Source organism: Anomaloglossus baeobatrachus, unplaced genomic scaffold (genome assembly GCF_048569485.1).
Source record: "Anomaloglossus baeobatrachus isolate aAnoBae1 unplaced genomic scaffold, aAnoBae1.hap1 Scaffold_326, whole genome shotgun sequence".
Lineage (NCBI taxonomy): Eukaryota > Metazoa > Chordata > Amphibia > Anura > Aromobatidae > Anomaloglossus > Anomaloglossus baeobatrachus.
Window position 1 is genome coordinate 133,407 of NW_027442648.1, and position 14,507 is coordinate 147,913.

Genomic DNA, 14,507 nt, shown 5'->3' on the forward strand with positions numbered 1-14,507 from the left:
GCCCAGTGTCCCAGGAAAGAGCAGAGCGCAGAGTTCCAGGACAGAGCAGCGCTGAAGCCAGCAGTAAGTATCTGGGTCCCCCTCTGCACCACCCGCAGCATCGCCTACTCCAGCACTGCCCCTGCCTCCTGTGACCACCGATGCCACCCCTCTCAGGTAAGACACCACCGTATTATAAACCGGACCCCATGGTTTTTTTTTTCGTTTTTTCCCTCGAAATTTGGGGTGTGTCTTATAATCCGGTGCGTCTTATAGAACAAAAAATACAGCTTATACCCTGCCCCCCGCAGTGACTGACAGCCGCTCAGCATTAGAACCTGCTTTCAGTCAGTGCCGAGAGCATACAACCACTGATCACTGTATACTGAGCAATGGCTAAAACTTCATCGGGGCCATCCCTATGACTGAAAGCCGGACACTGTCATATTATGTTTATGATCACATGTAAATATTTCTTAGCTATTTTGTAACACTTAATATCTTGTATATATGGCTGTTTTTTACCTGATTGGAGCTAATAAGATTTGGATTGACAGTGGTATCTTCCTATATTTCACACATTCGGGGGGAGGGGGTTAGTTCTGTATTTAATTATTTTTATTTTCATCTTCCTTCCCTTGTAACTGGGGCTGATATAATGAGTCATCAGTGACCATATCCTCTGTATATGGGGGAGGAAGCACCGTCAGCTCTTTCCACCCTGTTTCCTAGAAAATAAGACCAACTCAGAAAATAAGCCCTAGTAGGATTTTTGGGGCTTTTTTGAGTATACATAAAATATGAACCCTTGTTCTGTCCTCCCTACACGGGTCCTGAGGCCTCTGAAGCTTGACAGTCAGCTAAAGCTTTATCCACCATAGCCTAATAAGGAGACTTCTGCTTGTTTTTATTAAATGTTGCTAAATGTAGTTGGTGAATCTATGAACAGTGAGATATGTACAATCAGCACATGTATAATACAACAGGGAACATACATACAGAAGCCTGATAATATACATACAAATGTACAAGCAGCTTGAATCTAACTTAGTAAATGCAGAGAGAATCCAGAGCTGCAGATGGCAACAAATATAGATTTCCTTACCAGCAATGCTATCACAAGGGGGATAAAATGGAGACTGTCATCAGTATGTGAGTAATTAGAAAATGGAGACTTCCTACCCAGAATGCACCGCAAAGGGGAGGAGAAAAGAGGCATGAAAAACAAATCTGGTGCTGATAAAGTTTGGTCACTAGAGGGAGCTAAAGTACAACCTAGTAAAAAAAAAAATGTACAGCAAATCAAATAATAAAGAATGATCATTAAATGCAAAAGTCAGAACAGCCCTACTCCAAAAATAAACCCTACTTGTGGCTCCATAAGGAAATGTACAAGCAACTAAAAAAGTACACTATGACTTTTATTAAAGAAAGCAGGCACTCCCAAAAGAAATCTGACACCTCCTCCACGCCCCCAAAAAACAGACCCCAAACAATTACAGTTAGCAAGTAGCAATGGTGGATGGGCTCTCACACAGAGATCTGTATTGGTGTCAGGTCCTTTGCTGTTCCAGCTGCATTGCACTGCAGAGCTGTATATACAGTGACAGAGAAGGCGGAGGTAGTAACCATCTGTGCCGTCCTCTCCGTTGCTACGTTTGTTTGTTGCTGCGCTGCTCTTTTATTTTTCCACCCACATTGTCGTATGAAGGATTGTTTTTTTGAAGATGACTCATAGTTTTTCATTTTACCATAAAATGTGCTGGAACCCACTGACTGTTAAAAGTAAATGGGAACGGGACGTTGGTCCCCTGACGGAAGACCAGTGGTCCGACATTCTAGAACAGGTCCCTAAACTGGCGGTCTCTGAGTGCCAAAGGCTTTCTCAAATATATCTCATCCACAGGGTATATAAAACTCCCAGCCTGTTATTCAGGATGGGACTTAGACCAAATACACAATGTGTTAGGTGTGGACAGGATGATGCCCATTTCATGCATGTTATGTGGGAGTGTGGACACATTGGTGATTTCTGGAAACAAACCCTGGGACTCATAAGCCAAATATATCATATCACAATACCACCGTCCCCTCGTTTATGTTTGTTGAGTCTGTGGGAGGGAGGAGTAGACCCGGACTCTCCAACAGTCCTGGGAATAGCCCGTATCCTGTATCAAGCAAGGAAGATACCATTGGTTAGATCCTCTACCACCAACATTATCAGAGCTTAAAAACAAATTAAATAACGTCATTAGATTGGAAAGGGGAGTTTATTTAAAAAGAAAAACACTGAGAAAGTTTTATAAAATCTGGCAGCCATGGATGGAGTCGCCGGGCCTCCCCTCTGGTGCACTAGTGCAGGATGCAATGCTGGACCAGTTACTGTTGTGCTTGCAATGAATGGAACGTTTGGGGAGTAAAAGTTAAAACTAGTGGTTTACGTGGCAGAGTGGACTTTGAGCGGCGCTGTGGGAGGGGCCGGAAGGGTGCGATTGATGACTAAACGGGGAGAGGCAAGCGGGTATGGAAATATGATGTGGAGCGACATGGCTAATGGAGGAGACTTTTCTATTAGACTGAGGCATTGTTGCATAATTTAAACTTTTGTTTATCTGTGGAGCCATGTTATATGTAGGCTCAATTTAGATAACTGATCTAAGAATCCTGTTTTTTTTATATACAGAGGAAGAACCTGATTTATAGACAACATATGTTTTTTCAATGTACGCTTTTACTAGTTATATATGATGCAATATATTTTCTCTGTATTGATTCTTAGTTGTTTAATAAAAAAGATCTGATTTAAAAAAAATAAAATGTGCTGTAAATTAAGTAAAAATTCAGAGTACGGTGAAAAAAAATGGTGCACACTACATCCGATCACACTGTTGTTATCCCCAGTGTGAGCCGATCAAACACTGCAAGTGGCTCACACCGGGCTGAGCACCGAGCGCACCCGAGCACAGCAATGCTCTCGAGAGTAGTTTGCATACGTAAAGCATCTGATCTCTGCACCTTCTTGGAAAAGTCTGAGTTCATATCGAACACTCAACTTCAGGTTCACTCATCTCTAGTGGTGAATAAAAATCACTTTTGTAAAACAAATCAGTTTATCAGTGTATCGCCATTTTCCGACACCGGTAACATAATTCTTTTTGCGTCGATGGAGTTCAGTGAGGACTTGTTTTTTCTCTTGATGAGCCGACATTTTCATTGACACCATTCTAGGTGCAATATGGATAATTACCGTATTTTACGCTTTATAAGACTCACCTGATTATAAGACGCACCCCCAAATTTGGTGAAGGAATAGAGAATTTTTTAATAAATGGGGTCCGTCTTATAATGCCAGTGTCCGTCTAACAAATAATATAGGGTATATGTCCCTCATAGCCCCCTCATCCTAAAATTAGCCCCCTTAATCTGGATATGGCCACCTTATATTGAACACGTCCCCCAGTGATGCCACATTTCCCCTATGGCTGGCACACATCCTCTATGGCTGGCAGACAGGGCCACTGTGGCAGGCAGACAGGGCCACTGTGGCAGGCAGACAGGGCCACTGTGGCAGGCAGACAGGGCCACATCACCTTCTGTGGCAGGCAGACAGGGCCACATCACCCTCTGTGGCAGGCAGACGGGGCCACATCACCCTCTGTGGCAGGCAGACAGGGCCACATCACCCTCTGTGGCAGGCAGACAGGGCCACATCACCCTCTGTGGCAGGCAGGCAGGGCCACATCACCCTCTGTGGCAGGCAGGCAGGGCCACATCACCCTCTGTGGTAGGCAGGCAGGGCCACATCAGCCTCTGTGGCAGGCAGGGCCACATCACCCTCTGTGGCAGGCAGGCAGGGCCACATCAGCCTCTGTGGCAGGCAGGGCCACATCACCCTCTGTGGCAGGCAGGCAGGGCCACATCACCCTCTGTGGCAGGCAGGCAGGGCCACATCACCATCTGTGGCAGGCAGGGCCACATCACCCTCTGTGGCAGGCAGGCAGGGCCACATCAGCCTCTGTGGCAGGCAGGGCCACATCAGCCTCTGTGGCAGGCAGGCAGGGCCACATCAGCCTCTGTGGCAGGCAGGGCCACATCAGCCTCTGTGGCAGGCAGGGCCACATCAGCCTCTGTGGCAGGCAGGCAGGGCCACATCAGCCTCTGTGGCAGGCAGACAGGGCCACATCAGCCTCTGTGGCAGGCAGGCAGGGCCACATCAGCCTCTGTGGCATATCGCCCCCATGTTGCTGCTTTTAGAAAAATAAACTCTTTCCTTACCTTCTGCAGCACAGTCCTGTCTCGTGTCTCCCTCCTCGGGGTTGAACTCCTCCTGTCTCCTGCACTTCCTACTTCCTAGTTCTAGTGGAGGTCATGTGATCGGCACCAGAGTGAAATCTCTGTGTGTCTAATCACAGCCAGCAGGAGGGAGACCGGGCAGACGCTGGAGGAGGTGAGTAAAGAGTTTATTATTTTACTACAGCAGCAGCACGGGAGGCTATATCTAACACAGGGGGAGGGGGGATCCTGTGCAATCAAAGGTAAGCACAGGCAGATAATATGCACAGCTCCCTCAGCCCATCAGCGCGATGCAGTTTCAGCACCACGCTTCTGATGGACAGCGGCTGTGCATATTATATGAGCGGGAGAGCAGGAGATCAAACGCTGCCGCTCCCAGCCCCAAGCATATTCGGATTATAAGACGCACCCCCTACTTTCCCCCAAAATTTGGGAGAAGAAAAGTGCGTCTTATAAAGCGAAAAATACGGTAATCACTTTTCATTGTATTTATATTGCTATAAAAATAATGTGCTACTTTTATCGGTCGGTTTTACTACTTGCATAGCATGTTTCATGTTGAATATTTTTTTCCTACCCAAGAGATATTTTATCTCACTTATTATCTGCAGTATTTTATATATCGGCCAATATCCTTCCCATTCAGGTCCTTATAATATCGGATCCTCTCAGTGGAGATCTTCTATAGAAGAGAATTCTCCTGATTGCCCCGTGAAGGATGGATATGGACAGGGTCAAGATGGCGGAGAGGATATTACACCTCACCCTAGAGATCCTCTTCCGGCTTACTGGACAGGTGAGAGATTCTGATGACGTCACATTACATCATTCTTATCTATGGGAATAACAGATGGACAGAACTGGAGAGGTGAGGACTCTGGAAATGTCTGTAGTGAGATTTATTACTGTGTCTCTCCATAACCAGGATTACACAGTAGTGAAGAAGACCTCTAGTGAGCGCTGTCAGGCCCCTGTGTCTGAGGGATGGGGAAGACCCCTCAGCCCAATCACGGGGCCTCCACCTCACCTCCTGATACATGAGGACATCAATGACCAGAAGATCCTAGAACTCACCTACAAGATGATTGAGCTGCTGACTGGAGAGGTGACACTGCTGGGAATGCTGGGACATTACACAGTAACGCTATGAAGGGATCGGGGGTGACGGTATCATTGTATGTGTCAGGTTCCTATAAGGTGTCAGGACGTCACCGTCTATTTCTCCATGGAGGAGTGGGAGTATTTAGAAGGACACAAAGATCTGTACAAGGACGTCATGATGGAGGTTCCCCGGACCCTCACATCACCAGGTAATAGACAGGACTAAATACACACGGCCTATAATTATCTGTATGTAAGGAATGAATTCAGTCCCTGTATGTGTCTCCTCCAGTTCTATCCAGTAAGAGGACAACACCAGAGAGATGTCCCCGTCCTCTTCTCCCACAGGACTGTAAACAAGAAGACCCTGATGTTCCTGAGGATGTGTTAACTCTAGTTCTATCCAGTAAGAGATAACTACTCATGTACTTTCTGCACTAATTTTGTGTTTACATCTTTAGGCTTTCTGCTCTGTTTTTGTTTTGTTTTTTCAACTGTACGGTCTTTCCTTCTGTTTGTTTCTAGTGCCTTCTCTCTGTCATTATGAAGGCAACTAAAAGACCTGCAGAGGGTTCATGAATACCCTGTTTCCCTGAAAATGAAACCTAGTCCAAAAATAAGATCTAGCACGATTTTATGGGATTTTTGAAGAATGCTTGAAATATAAGCCCTACTCCAAAAGTAAGCCTTAGTTACAGTCAGGGCCAGCGTTAGGAGGAGTCAAACTGCACAAATTCTCAAGACCACACTTTCTTAGGGACCACATCAGTTGTATTCTGAGGTTGATTGTTTAAGGACCTTTGACTTCAAAGTCATGTGACATGATGTAACCAAAGGTCTCTTAAGAGCAAACTGGGCAATTTCACAGGGCTCCATTCTCCCAGGGGCCCCAGTGTTTATTTGCCAATTATAGGACAGCTTAAGGACCTTTTTGACATTACGGCATATAATCAAAGGTCTCAATTGCAGGAGTCTAAAGCTGAAGAGGAGACAGGCTGGTGTGTCTGTGTGTGTTCACGCCAATTTTAACCAGCTTTGCAAAAATGGGCAGAGCTTGGCAGAAGAAGGGTGTGATGCCGTTTCTCTTATTTATAACAAACTGCGACGTTCCCTATGCCAGAAATCTAACTCCAGTCCCTGACGTCATTTTTCAGTGTACATCGCCGGTCTTGATGAATTGGAGCCCTAATGTTTATCTGCACAGACAGGAAGACCCTGCTACCTGCTTTGGTTACAAAGCCTAAGGATGGGTCATCAGCGTTATAGTCCCAGACAACCCAGTTAAATTTCCAGCATCTGTCTTTATTTTCGTCTTCAAAAAAACCCTCTTTGAATTTGTCTGTTGTGGATCAATGTTTCAAGGAGAGATCTTCAGGTTTTGCCAACTGTCATGGCGGCGTCAGGATCTGTGGAAATTATAGATTCTGGTACTCTGCATGTTAACTTCTCTGATGTCTGTGAGCAGTGCAGGGAGACGCAGGCGTCGAACCACAGGCTTGGGCAGGCTAGCAAGAGTTATTCTCTGCTGGGCTGCTTGTTAATGTCTGTGATCACATGCTGTAGAGGAGAAATTATTGTTTGATCCTGTTCTGTATATGATGGCTGGACTATTTCATTATTGCCCGCTATAGTTTACCTATACTGGTCTCGTGAGGTGATGTAATCAGGGCCGGCGTCAGCATCCAGCATACCCGGGCAAATGCCGGGGCCCTTGAGAGCTGGGGGGGTCCACTTGGCCTCTTCAGTTCTGCTGCCCCCGGGCCGAATTCCGGGGACCGCAGTCCTCGGCAGGAAACTGTGGCTGCCGTCCCTTTAAGGCGCGCAGACCACAGCGTTCGCTGCGTCCTCCTTCATCTGTGGGCGGAGCTACCGCACGACGTCCTGCTCGGTCCCACAGATGAAGGAGGCGCAGTGCCAGCCAGCGACCCCCAGAACAGCGCTTCTCTCCGGCACTTTGTGGGCCTCTCCACCGTGACCTGAGCGGTATGTGGGACACCCTCCCCCCCCCCCCACTTGATCTGTATGTGCCCTACCCACTACCCGGTTTATGGGCCCCGGTGAACTGTATGGGCTTCTGCCCCACCCGATCTATGCCCTGCCCCCACTTACCCTCCCCGAAGCCGTATGTGCTGGCCCCCGGAGCCGCGTGTGTGGGCCCTGCAGAGCAAGGTGTATGTCTGTATGTATGTATGCATGTATGTATGTATGTATGCAGCAGAGCAGTATGTCTGTGTGTCTGTCTGTCTGTATGTATGTACAGTCATATGAAAAAGATTGGGCACCCCTATTAATGTTAACCTTTTTTCTTTATAACAATTTGGGTTTTTGCAACAGCTATTTCAGTTTCATATATCTAATAACTGATGGACTGCGTAATATTTCTGGATTGAAATGAGGTTTATTGTACTAACAGAAAATGTGCAATCCGCATTTAAACAAAATTTGACCGGTGCAAAAGTATGGGCACCCTTATCAATTTCTTGATTTGAACACTCCTAACTACTTTTTACTGACTTACTAAAGCACTGAATTGGTTTTGTAACCTCATTGAGCTTTGAACTTCATAGACAGGTGTATCCAATCATGAGAAAAGGTATTTAAGGTGGCCACTTGCAAGTTGTTCTCCTATTTGAATCTACTATGAAGAGTGGCATCATGGGCTCCTCAAAACAACTCTCAAATGATCTGAAAACAAAGATTATTCCACATAGTTGTTCAGGGGAAGGATACAAAAAGTTGTCTCAGAGATTTAAACTGTTATTTTCCACTGTGAGGAACATAGTAAGGAAATGGAAGAACACAGGTACAGTTCTTGTTAAGCCCAGAAGTGGCAGGCCAAGAAAAATATCAGGCAGAGAAGAAGAATGGTGAGAACAGTCAAGGAATCCACAGACCACCTCCAAGGACCTGCAGCATCATCTTGCTGCAGATGGTGTCAATGTGCATCGGTCAACAATACAGCGCACTTTGCACAAGGAGAAGCTGTATGGGAGAGTGATGCAAAAGAAGCCGTTTATGCAAGCACGCCACAAACAAAGTCGCCTGAGGTATGCAAAAACACATTTGGACAAGCCAGTTACATTTTGGAAGAAGGTCCTGTGGACTGATGAAACAAAGATTGAGTTGTTTGGTCATACAAAAAGGCGTTATGAATGGAGGCAAAAAACCACGGCATTCCAAGAAAAGCACTTACTACCCACAGTAAAATTTGGTGGAGGTTCCATCATGCTTTGGGGCTGTGTGGCCAATGCCCGCAATGGGCATCTTGTTAAAGTTGAGGGTCGCATGGATTCAACTCAGTATCAGCAGATTCTTGACAATCGTGCAAGAATCAGTGACGAAGTTGAAGTTACGCAGGGGATGGATATTTCAGCAAGACAATGATTCAAAACACTGCTCCAAATCCACTCAGGCATTCATGCAGAGGAACAATTACAATGTTCTGGAATGGCCATCCCAGTCCCCAGACCTGAATATCATTGAAAATCTGTGGGATGATTTGAAGCGTGCTGTCCATGCTCGGTAACCATCAAACTTAACTAAACTGGAATTCTTTTGTAAATAGAAATGGTCAAATATACCTTCATCCAGGATCCATGAACTCATTAACACTAGAACTACTGAGGTAGTCATTTTGACTACTTCGCACTATGTATTTCTCCTCTGTGACTACAAGTCCAGTAGTTCTAGTGTTAAAAACTACAGGAAGCGATTAGAGGCTGTTATTTTTGCAAAAGGAGGATCTACAAAATATTAATGTCACTTTTATGTTAAGGTGCCCATACTTTTGCGCCGGTCAAATTTTGTTTAAATACGGATTGCACATTTTCTGTTAGTACAATAAACCTCATTTCAATCCAGAAATATTACATCAGTTATTAGATATATGAAACTGAAATAGCTGTTGCAAAAACCAAAATTGTTATAAAGAAAAAAGGTTAACATTAATAGGGGTGCCCAAACTTTTTCATATGACTGTATGTATGATGCAGAGCAGTATGTGTGTCTTTCTGTGTATATGTATGCAGCAGAGCAGTATGTGTGTGTCTTTATATATGTATGTATACAGCAAAGCAGTATGTGTGTGTGTCTGTCCGTATGTATTTATGCAGCAGAGCAGTATGTGTGTGTCTGTATGTATGCATGCATGCAGCAGCAGTGTGTGTGTGTGTGTGTGTGTCTGTCCGTATGTATGCAGCAGAGCAGTATGTGTGTGTCTGTATGTATGCAGCAGCAGTGTGTGTGTGTCTGTCCGTATGTATGCAGCAGAGCAGTATGTGTGTCTGTATGTAGCTGCAGTGTTTGTGTGTCTGTCCGTATGTATGTATGCAGCAGAAAAGTGTGTGTCTGTCTGTATGTCTGTATGCAGCAGAGCAGTGTGTGTATGTATGCAGCAGAGCAGTGTGTGTCTCTATGTATGCAGCACAGCTGTACGTGTGTCTGTATGCATGTATGATATGTATCTATGTATGTCAGTGTATATGAATGTATAGATTTGTCTGTTTTATATGTATTTTTGTGAGTTTGTCTTTAAATATGTATATGTACGTGTACGTATGTGTATGTCTGCGTTGTTATGGGGCCCACTGGGACTCTTCCACCCAGGGCCCACAAAAACCTGGAGCCGGCCCTGGTTGTAATCCAGACTTACCGGTGGTTGTTGTGCATTATTACAGTGAGCTGTTGTGGTGTTAACCCTTAGTTGTCTTTTTGTTGCTGCCTTTCTGCTCTTGCTTTTCTCCTTAGTCTCTCACTGTTTATTTCTGTGAGTTTGCAATGTGTCCCATCTGTCTTACTCTATATTTCCATCATACTCCTTCCCCTTAGTCAGGAGACTAGTAAGGCATGGGACTCCAGCAGCTCCATCTTCAGGGGTAATCCATAGGTTAAGAATAGCTTAGGGTCCCCTATAATGAGGGACAGTATAGGAGCCCCCTGTTCCTCATTATCTTGGAGTCACTTGTTGACAATCAATCAGATTATTTACTATAGCACATTCCAGAGAACTGGTGCTAGGAATGGGAGATCTCAATTAAAGAAGATGTAACTCTTAGATGTCAAAACTGGACAACAAATTCAGAATAATTTGTTTCCTAATTTAATTTCTGGTACTTTCAAAATAATATCATTAAATAATAACATTTTGTTTATTTTTTAGCAGATGACTGTATCGGGAGTTCAGATGGAAATTTAATATCTTCAGAATTTAAAACAGATGATGAAAGTATCACACATGCTACATATGAAGAGCATGCTGCTGTCCCAGATATACCTCCAGTCCTTCTTCGGAAATCTCTATCATCTGACCTTTTCAAACAAGACCAAAATTCAGATTTATCACAGAATTGTGAAAATAAAAGTTACAGAAGGGATTTGGAACATGAAACAGCTCCTACAAGGGAGAAACCATTTTCATGTTCAAAATGTAGGAAATGTTTTATTCAGAAATCAAACCTTACGAGACATCAGAAAATTCACACAGGGGAGAAACCATTTTCATGTTCAGAATGTGGTAAATGTTTTAGTCAGAAATCACATCTTGTTACACATCAGACAATTCACACAGGGGAGAAGCCATTTACATGTTCAGAATGTGGGAAATGTTTTAATTGGAAATCGAATTTTGTTATGCATCAAAGAATTCACACAGGGGAGAAGCCATTTTCATGTTCAGAATGTGGGAAATGTTTTATTTGGAAATCGGATCTTGTTGACCATCAAAGAATTCACACAGGGGAGAAGCCCTTTTCATGTTTAGAATGTGGGAAATGTTTTATTCAGAGATCACATCTTGTTACACATCAGAAAACTCACACAGGGGAGAAGCCATATTCATGTTCAGAGTGTGGGAAATGTTTTATTCAGAAATCAGATCTCGTTGAGCATCAAAGAATTCACACAGGGGAGAAGCCATTTTCATGTTCAGAATGTGGTAAATGTTTTATTCAGAGTTCACATCTTGTTACACATCAGAAAAATCACACAGGGGAGAAGCCATTTTCATGTTCAGAGTGTGGGAAATGTTTTAATTGGAAATCAGAACTTGTTGTGCATCAAAGATCTCACACAGGAGAGAAGCCTTTTTCTTGTTCAGAGTGTGGAAAATGTTTTATTCGGAAATCAGATCTTGTTGGGCATGAAAGATCTCACACAGGGGAGAAGCCATTTTCATGTTCAGAATGTGGTAAATGTTTTATTCAGAGATCACATCTTGTTACACATCAGAAAAATCACACAGGGGAGAAGCCATTTTCATGTTCAGAGTGTGGGAAATGTTTTAATTGGAAATCAGAACTTGTTGAGCATCAAAGATCTCACACAGGAGAGAAGCCTTTTTCTTGTTCAGAGTGTGGAAAATGTTTTATTCGGAAATCAGATCTTGTTGGGCATCAAAGATGTCACACAAGGGAGAAGCCATTTTCATATTCAGAACATGGGAAATGTTTTATTCAGAAATAAGATCTTGTTAGGCATGAAAGATCTCACACAGGGGAGAAGACATTTTCATGTTCAGAATGTGGGAAATGTATTATTCAGAGATCACATCTTGTTATATATCAGAAAAATCACACAGGGAAGAAGCCATATTCATGCTCAGAGTGTGGGAAATGTTTTAATTGGAAATCAGAACTTGTTGTGCATCAAAATCTCACACAGGAGAAAAGCCATTTTCATGCCCAGAATGCGGTAAATGTTTTATATGAAATGAAGTCTTGTTCACCATCAAAAATATCACACAAATTAAACCATTTTTATGTTCTGAATGTGTAAAATGTTATTCTCATAAATCAGATCTTGTTAAACATGTGAAGAAGCCACATAGGGAAGGAACCTTTTTCATGTTGTGAATAATTGAAATGTTTAACTGGTAAATCAAGTCTTGCGGACATCAGTAAACCAACAGAGCGGAGCAGCCATTTTTGCTTTCAGAATTTGCCAAATGTTTTTAAGACTAATCAGGTCCTGTTGTCAGATGAGTCACACAGGAGAAGCCATCATGATGTACCATAATTCAAAGGGTTTTATAAAAAAAATTGGTTACGATTGCTCAAGTAAGAACTGATGAGGGAAAGAATCATTTTCTCTCTTTTTAAACATCGTATTTCTTCGTCGCTCTATTGGGAGACCCAGACAATTGGGTGTATAGCTACTGCCTCCGGAGGCCACACAAAGTATTACACTTAAAAGTGTAAGGCCCCTCCCCTTCTGCCTATACACCCCCCGTGGGATCACGGGCTGCTCAGTTTTCAAGCTTTGTGCGAAGGAGGTCAGACATCCACGCATAGCTCCACTGTTTTTAGTCAGCAGCAGCTGCTGACTATGTCGGTTGGAAGAAAAGAGGGCCCATATCGGGCCCCCAGCATGCTCCCTTCTCACCCCACTCTTGTCGGGTGTTTGTTAAGGTTGAGGTACCCATTGCGGGTACGGAGGCTGGAGCCCACATGCTGCTTTTCCTTCCCCATCCCCCCTCAGGGCTCTGGGTGAAGTGGGATCTTACCGGTCTCCAGGCACTGAGACCGGGCTCCATCCACAGACCCAGAGAACCTGCTGGATATGGAGCCGAGTATCGTCAGGGAAGGGCCCTGCTACATTAAGGTACTCTGTGTCGCCGTACACATCGCGCACACACACACCAGCATTGCTGGGAGTGTTAGTGCGCCGGGGACAATAGCGCGGGGCGCTTGTGCTTTTATTCACTGCAGCTTAGCTGAGTGAATTTATGTATTAGAAACTGCCACGCCGGCCGCTGCTGGGTGTTTTACACTGTGGCGCGGCTGGGACTTGTGGTGCGCCGGGGACTTCCGCGCTGGCCGTGCACTTGGACGGCCGCGCTTATTACTCGAGTCCCCGGCTTTGCGGCCTAGTTTTCACTTCGTTCCCGCCCCCAGCCCTGCCAGTCAGGGGAGGGGCGGGACGCTGTACAGAAAGACAGCGACGAGAGCTGGAGTCTGCTTTGCATTCTCCAGCCCCCTTCACTGGACACAGTGGGACGCCAGCTTCCCACTCTTGCCTGGGGCACGCCCATCGGCCCGCCCCTCTTCACAGGACGCCGGCAGCCATTTCCTGCAGGCAGTCTGGGCTGGAGAAGGGAGACAAGCGCTGGGCAACCAGTCACAGGATTCGGGCGACCACGCACCCGCTTTTGTGCGGGCGGTAAGCAGCACCTGAAGTGCTGACCCCACTAAGGCCGAAGTGTCCATTTGTACTTTATGCTTGTATGCTATACACTGTACTGTACGGTCGCTATTCTTGGCTATATACTCCTAGATGGCTAGACTGCAGCAGCAAAAAGCAAGGGTGCTAAGGCACAGGCTTTCTATGCTGCGTGTATTGCATGTGCTGAAGTGTTCATTTGTACTTATGCTTGTATGCTATACACTGCACTGTACGATCGCTATTCTGGGCTATATACCCTCCTAGATGGTTAGACAACAGCAGCAGAAGCAAGGGTGCTAAGGCACAGGCTTTCTATGCTGCGTGTATTGCATGTGCTGAAGTGTTCATTTGTACCTTATGCTTGTATGCTATACATTGCACTGTACGGTCGCTATTCTTGGCTATATACTATCCTAGATGGCTAGACAGCAGCAGCAAAAAGCAAGGGTGCCCAGGCACAGGCTTTCTATGCTGCTTGTACTGCATGTGATACCGTTCCACCGGCAGGTTCCACTGACCCCCATTGTGTGCAATGCTCCCCTGTAGCACTTGCTCAGCCGGGGTCTCTGCTAGAGGTGGCCAAAGGAACCACCTGTGAACCCTGTCCAGGGACAGGGACGGAGTTGCAGTTTCGGCTGATAGATTGTCTGTGACTATGACTAACATCTTAGAGACTTTGCAGTCCAGACAGACCATGGGCAAGGTTGATTTAATGCTCCCTGGCCACCCTCATTTGGAACAAATCAGTGCTCCGGGGGGGTCCCATGCATCCCAGGGTGCAGGCTCTGACACGGACGACAGTCCCAGACAGCCTAAGCGAGCTCGCTGGGAGCGGCACTCGGTTTCATCAAGGGTCCCAGCAGGAGGACTCTCTGTATGATGAGGCAGACGTAGCTGATCAGGACTCTGATCCTGAGACCGCTCTCAATCCGGACACACCGGATGGTGACGCCATAGTGAATGATCTTATAGCGTCC

At 45.2% G+C, this 14,507-nt stretch overlaps 1 protein-coding gene across 1 annotated transcript; it reads left to right on the forward strand.

The window, feature by feature from the left end:
- Positions 1 to 4,937: 4,937 nt before the first annotated feature.
- On the forward strand, positions 4,938 to 12,420 carry LOC142270264 (uncharacterized). Its single transcript, XM_075332424.1, has 4 exons — positions 4,938 to 5,068; positions 5,198 to 5,377; positions 5,459 to 5,582; positions 10,532 to 12,420. Exons 1-4 carry the CDS (start codon positions 4,991 to 4,993, stop codon positions 11,830 to 11,832), a joined length of 1,683 nt encoding a protein of 560 aa, XP_075188539.1. The 5' UTR covers positions 4,938 to 4,990; the 3' UTR covers positions 11,833 to 12,420.
- The last annotated feature ends 2,087 nt before the right edge of the window (positions 12,421 to 14,507 follow it).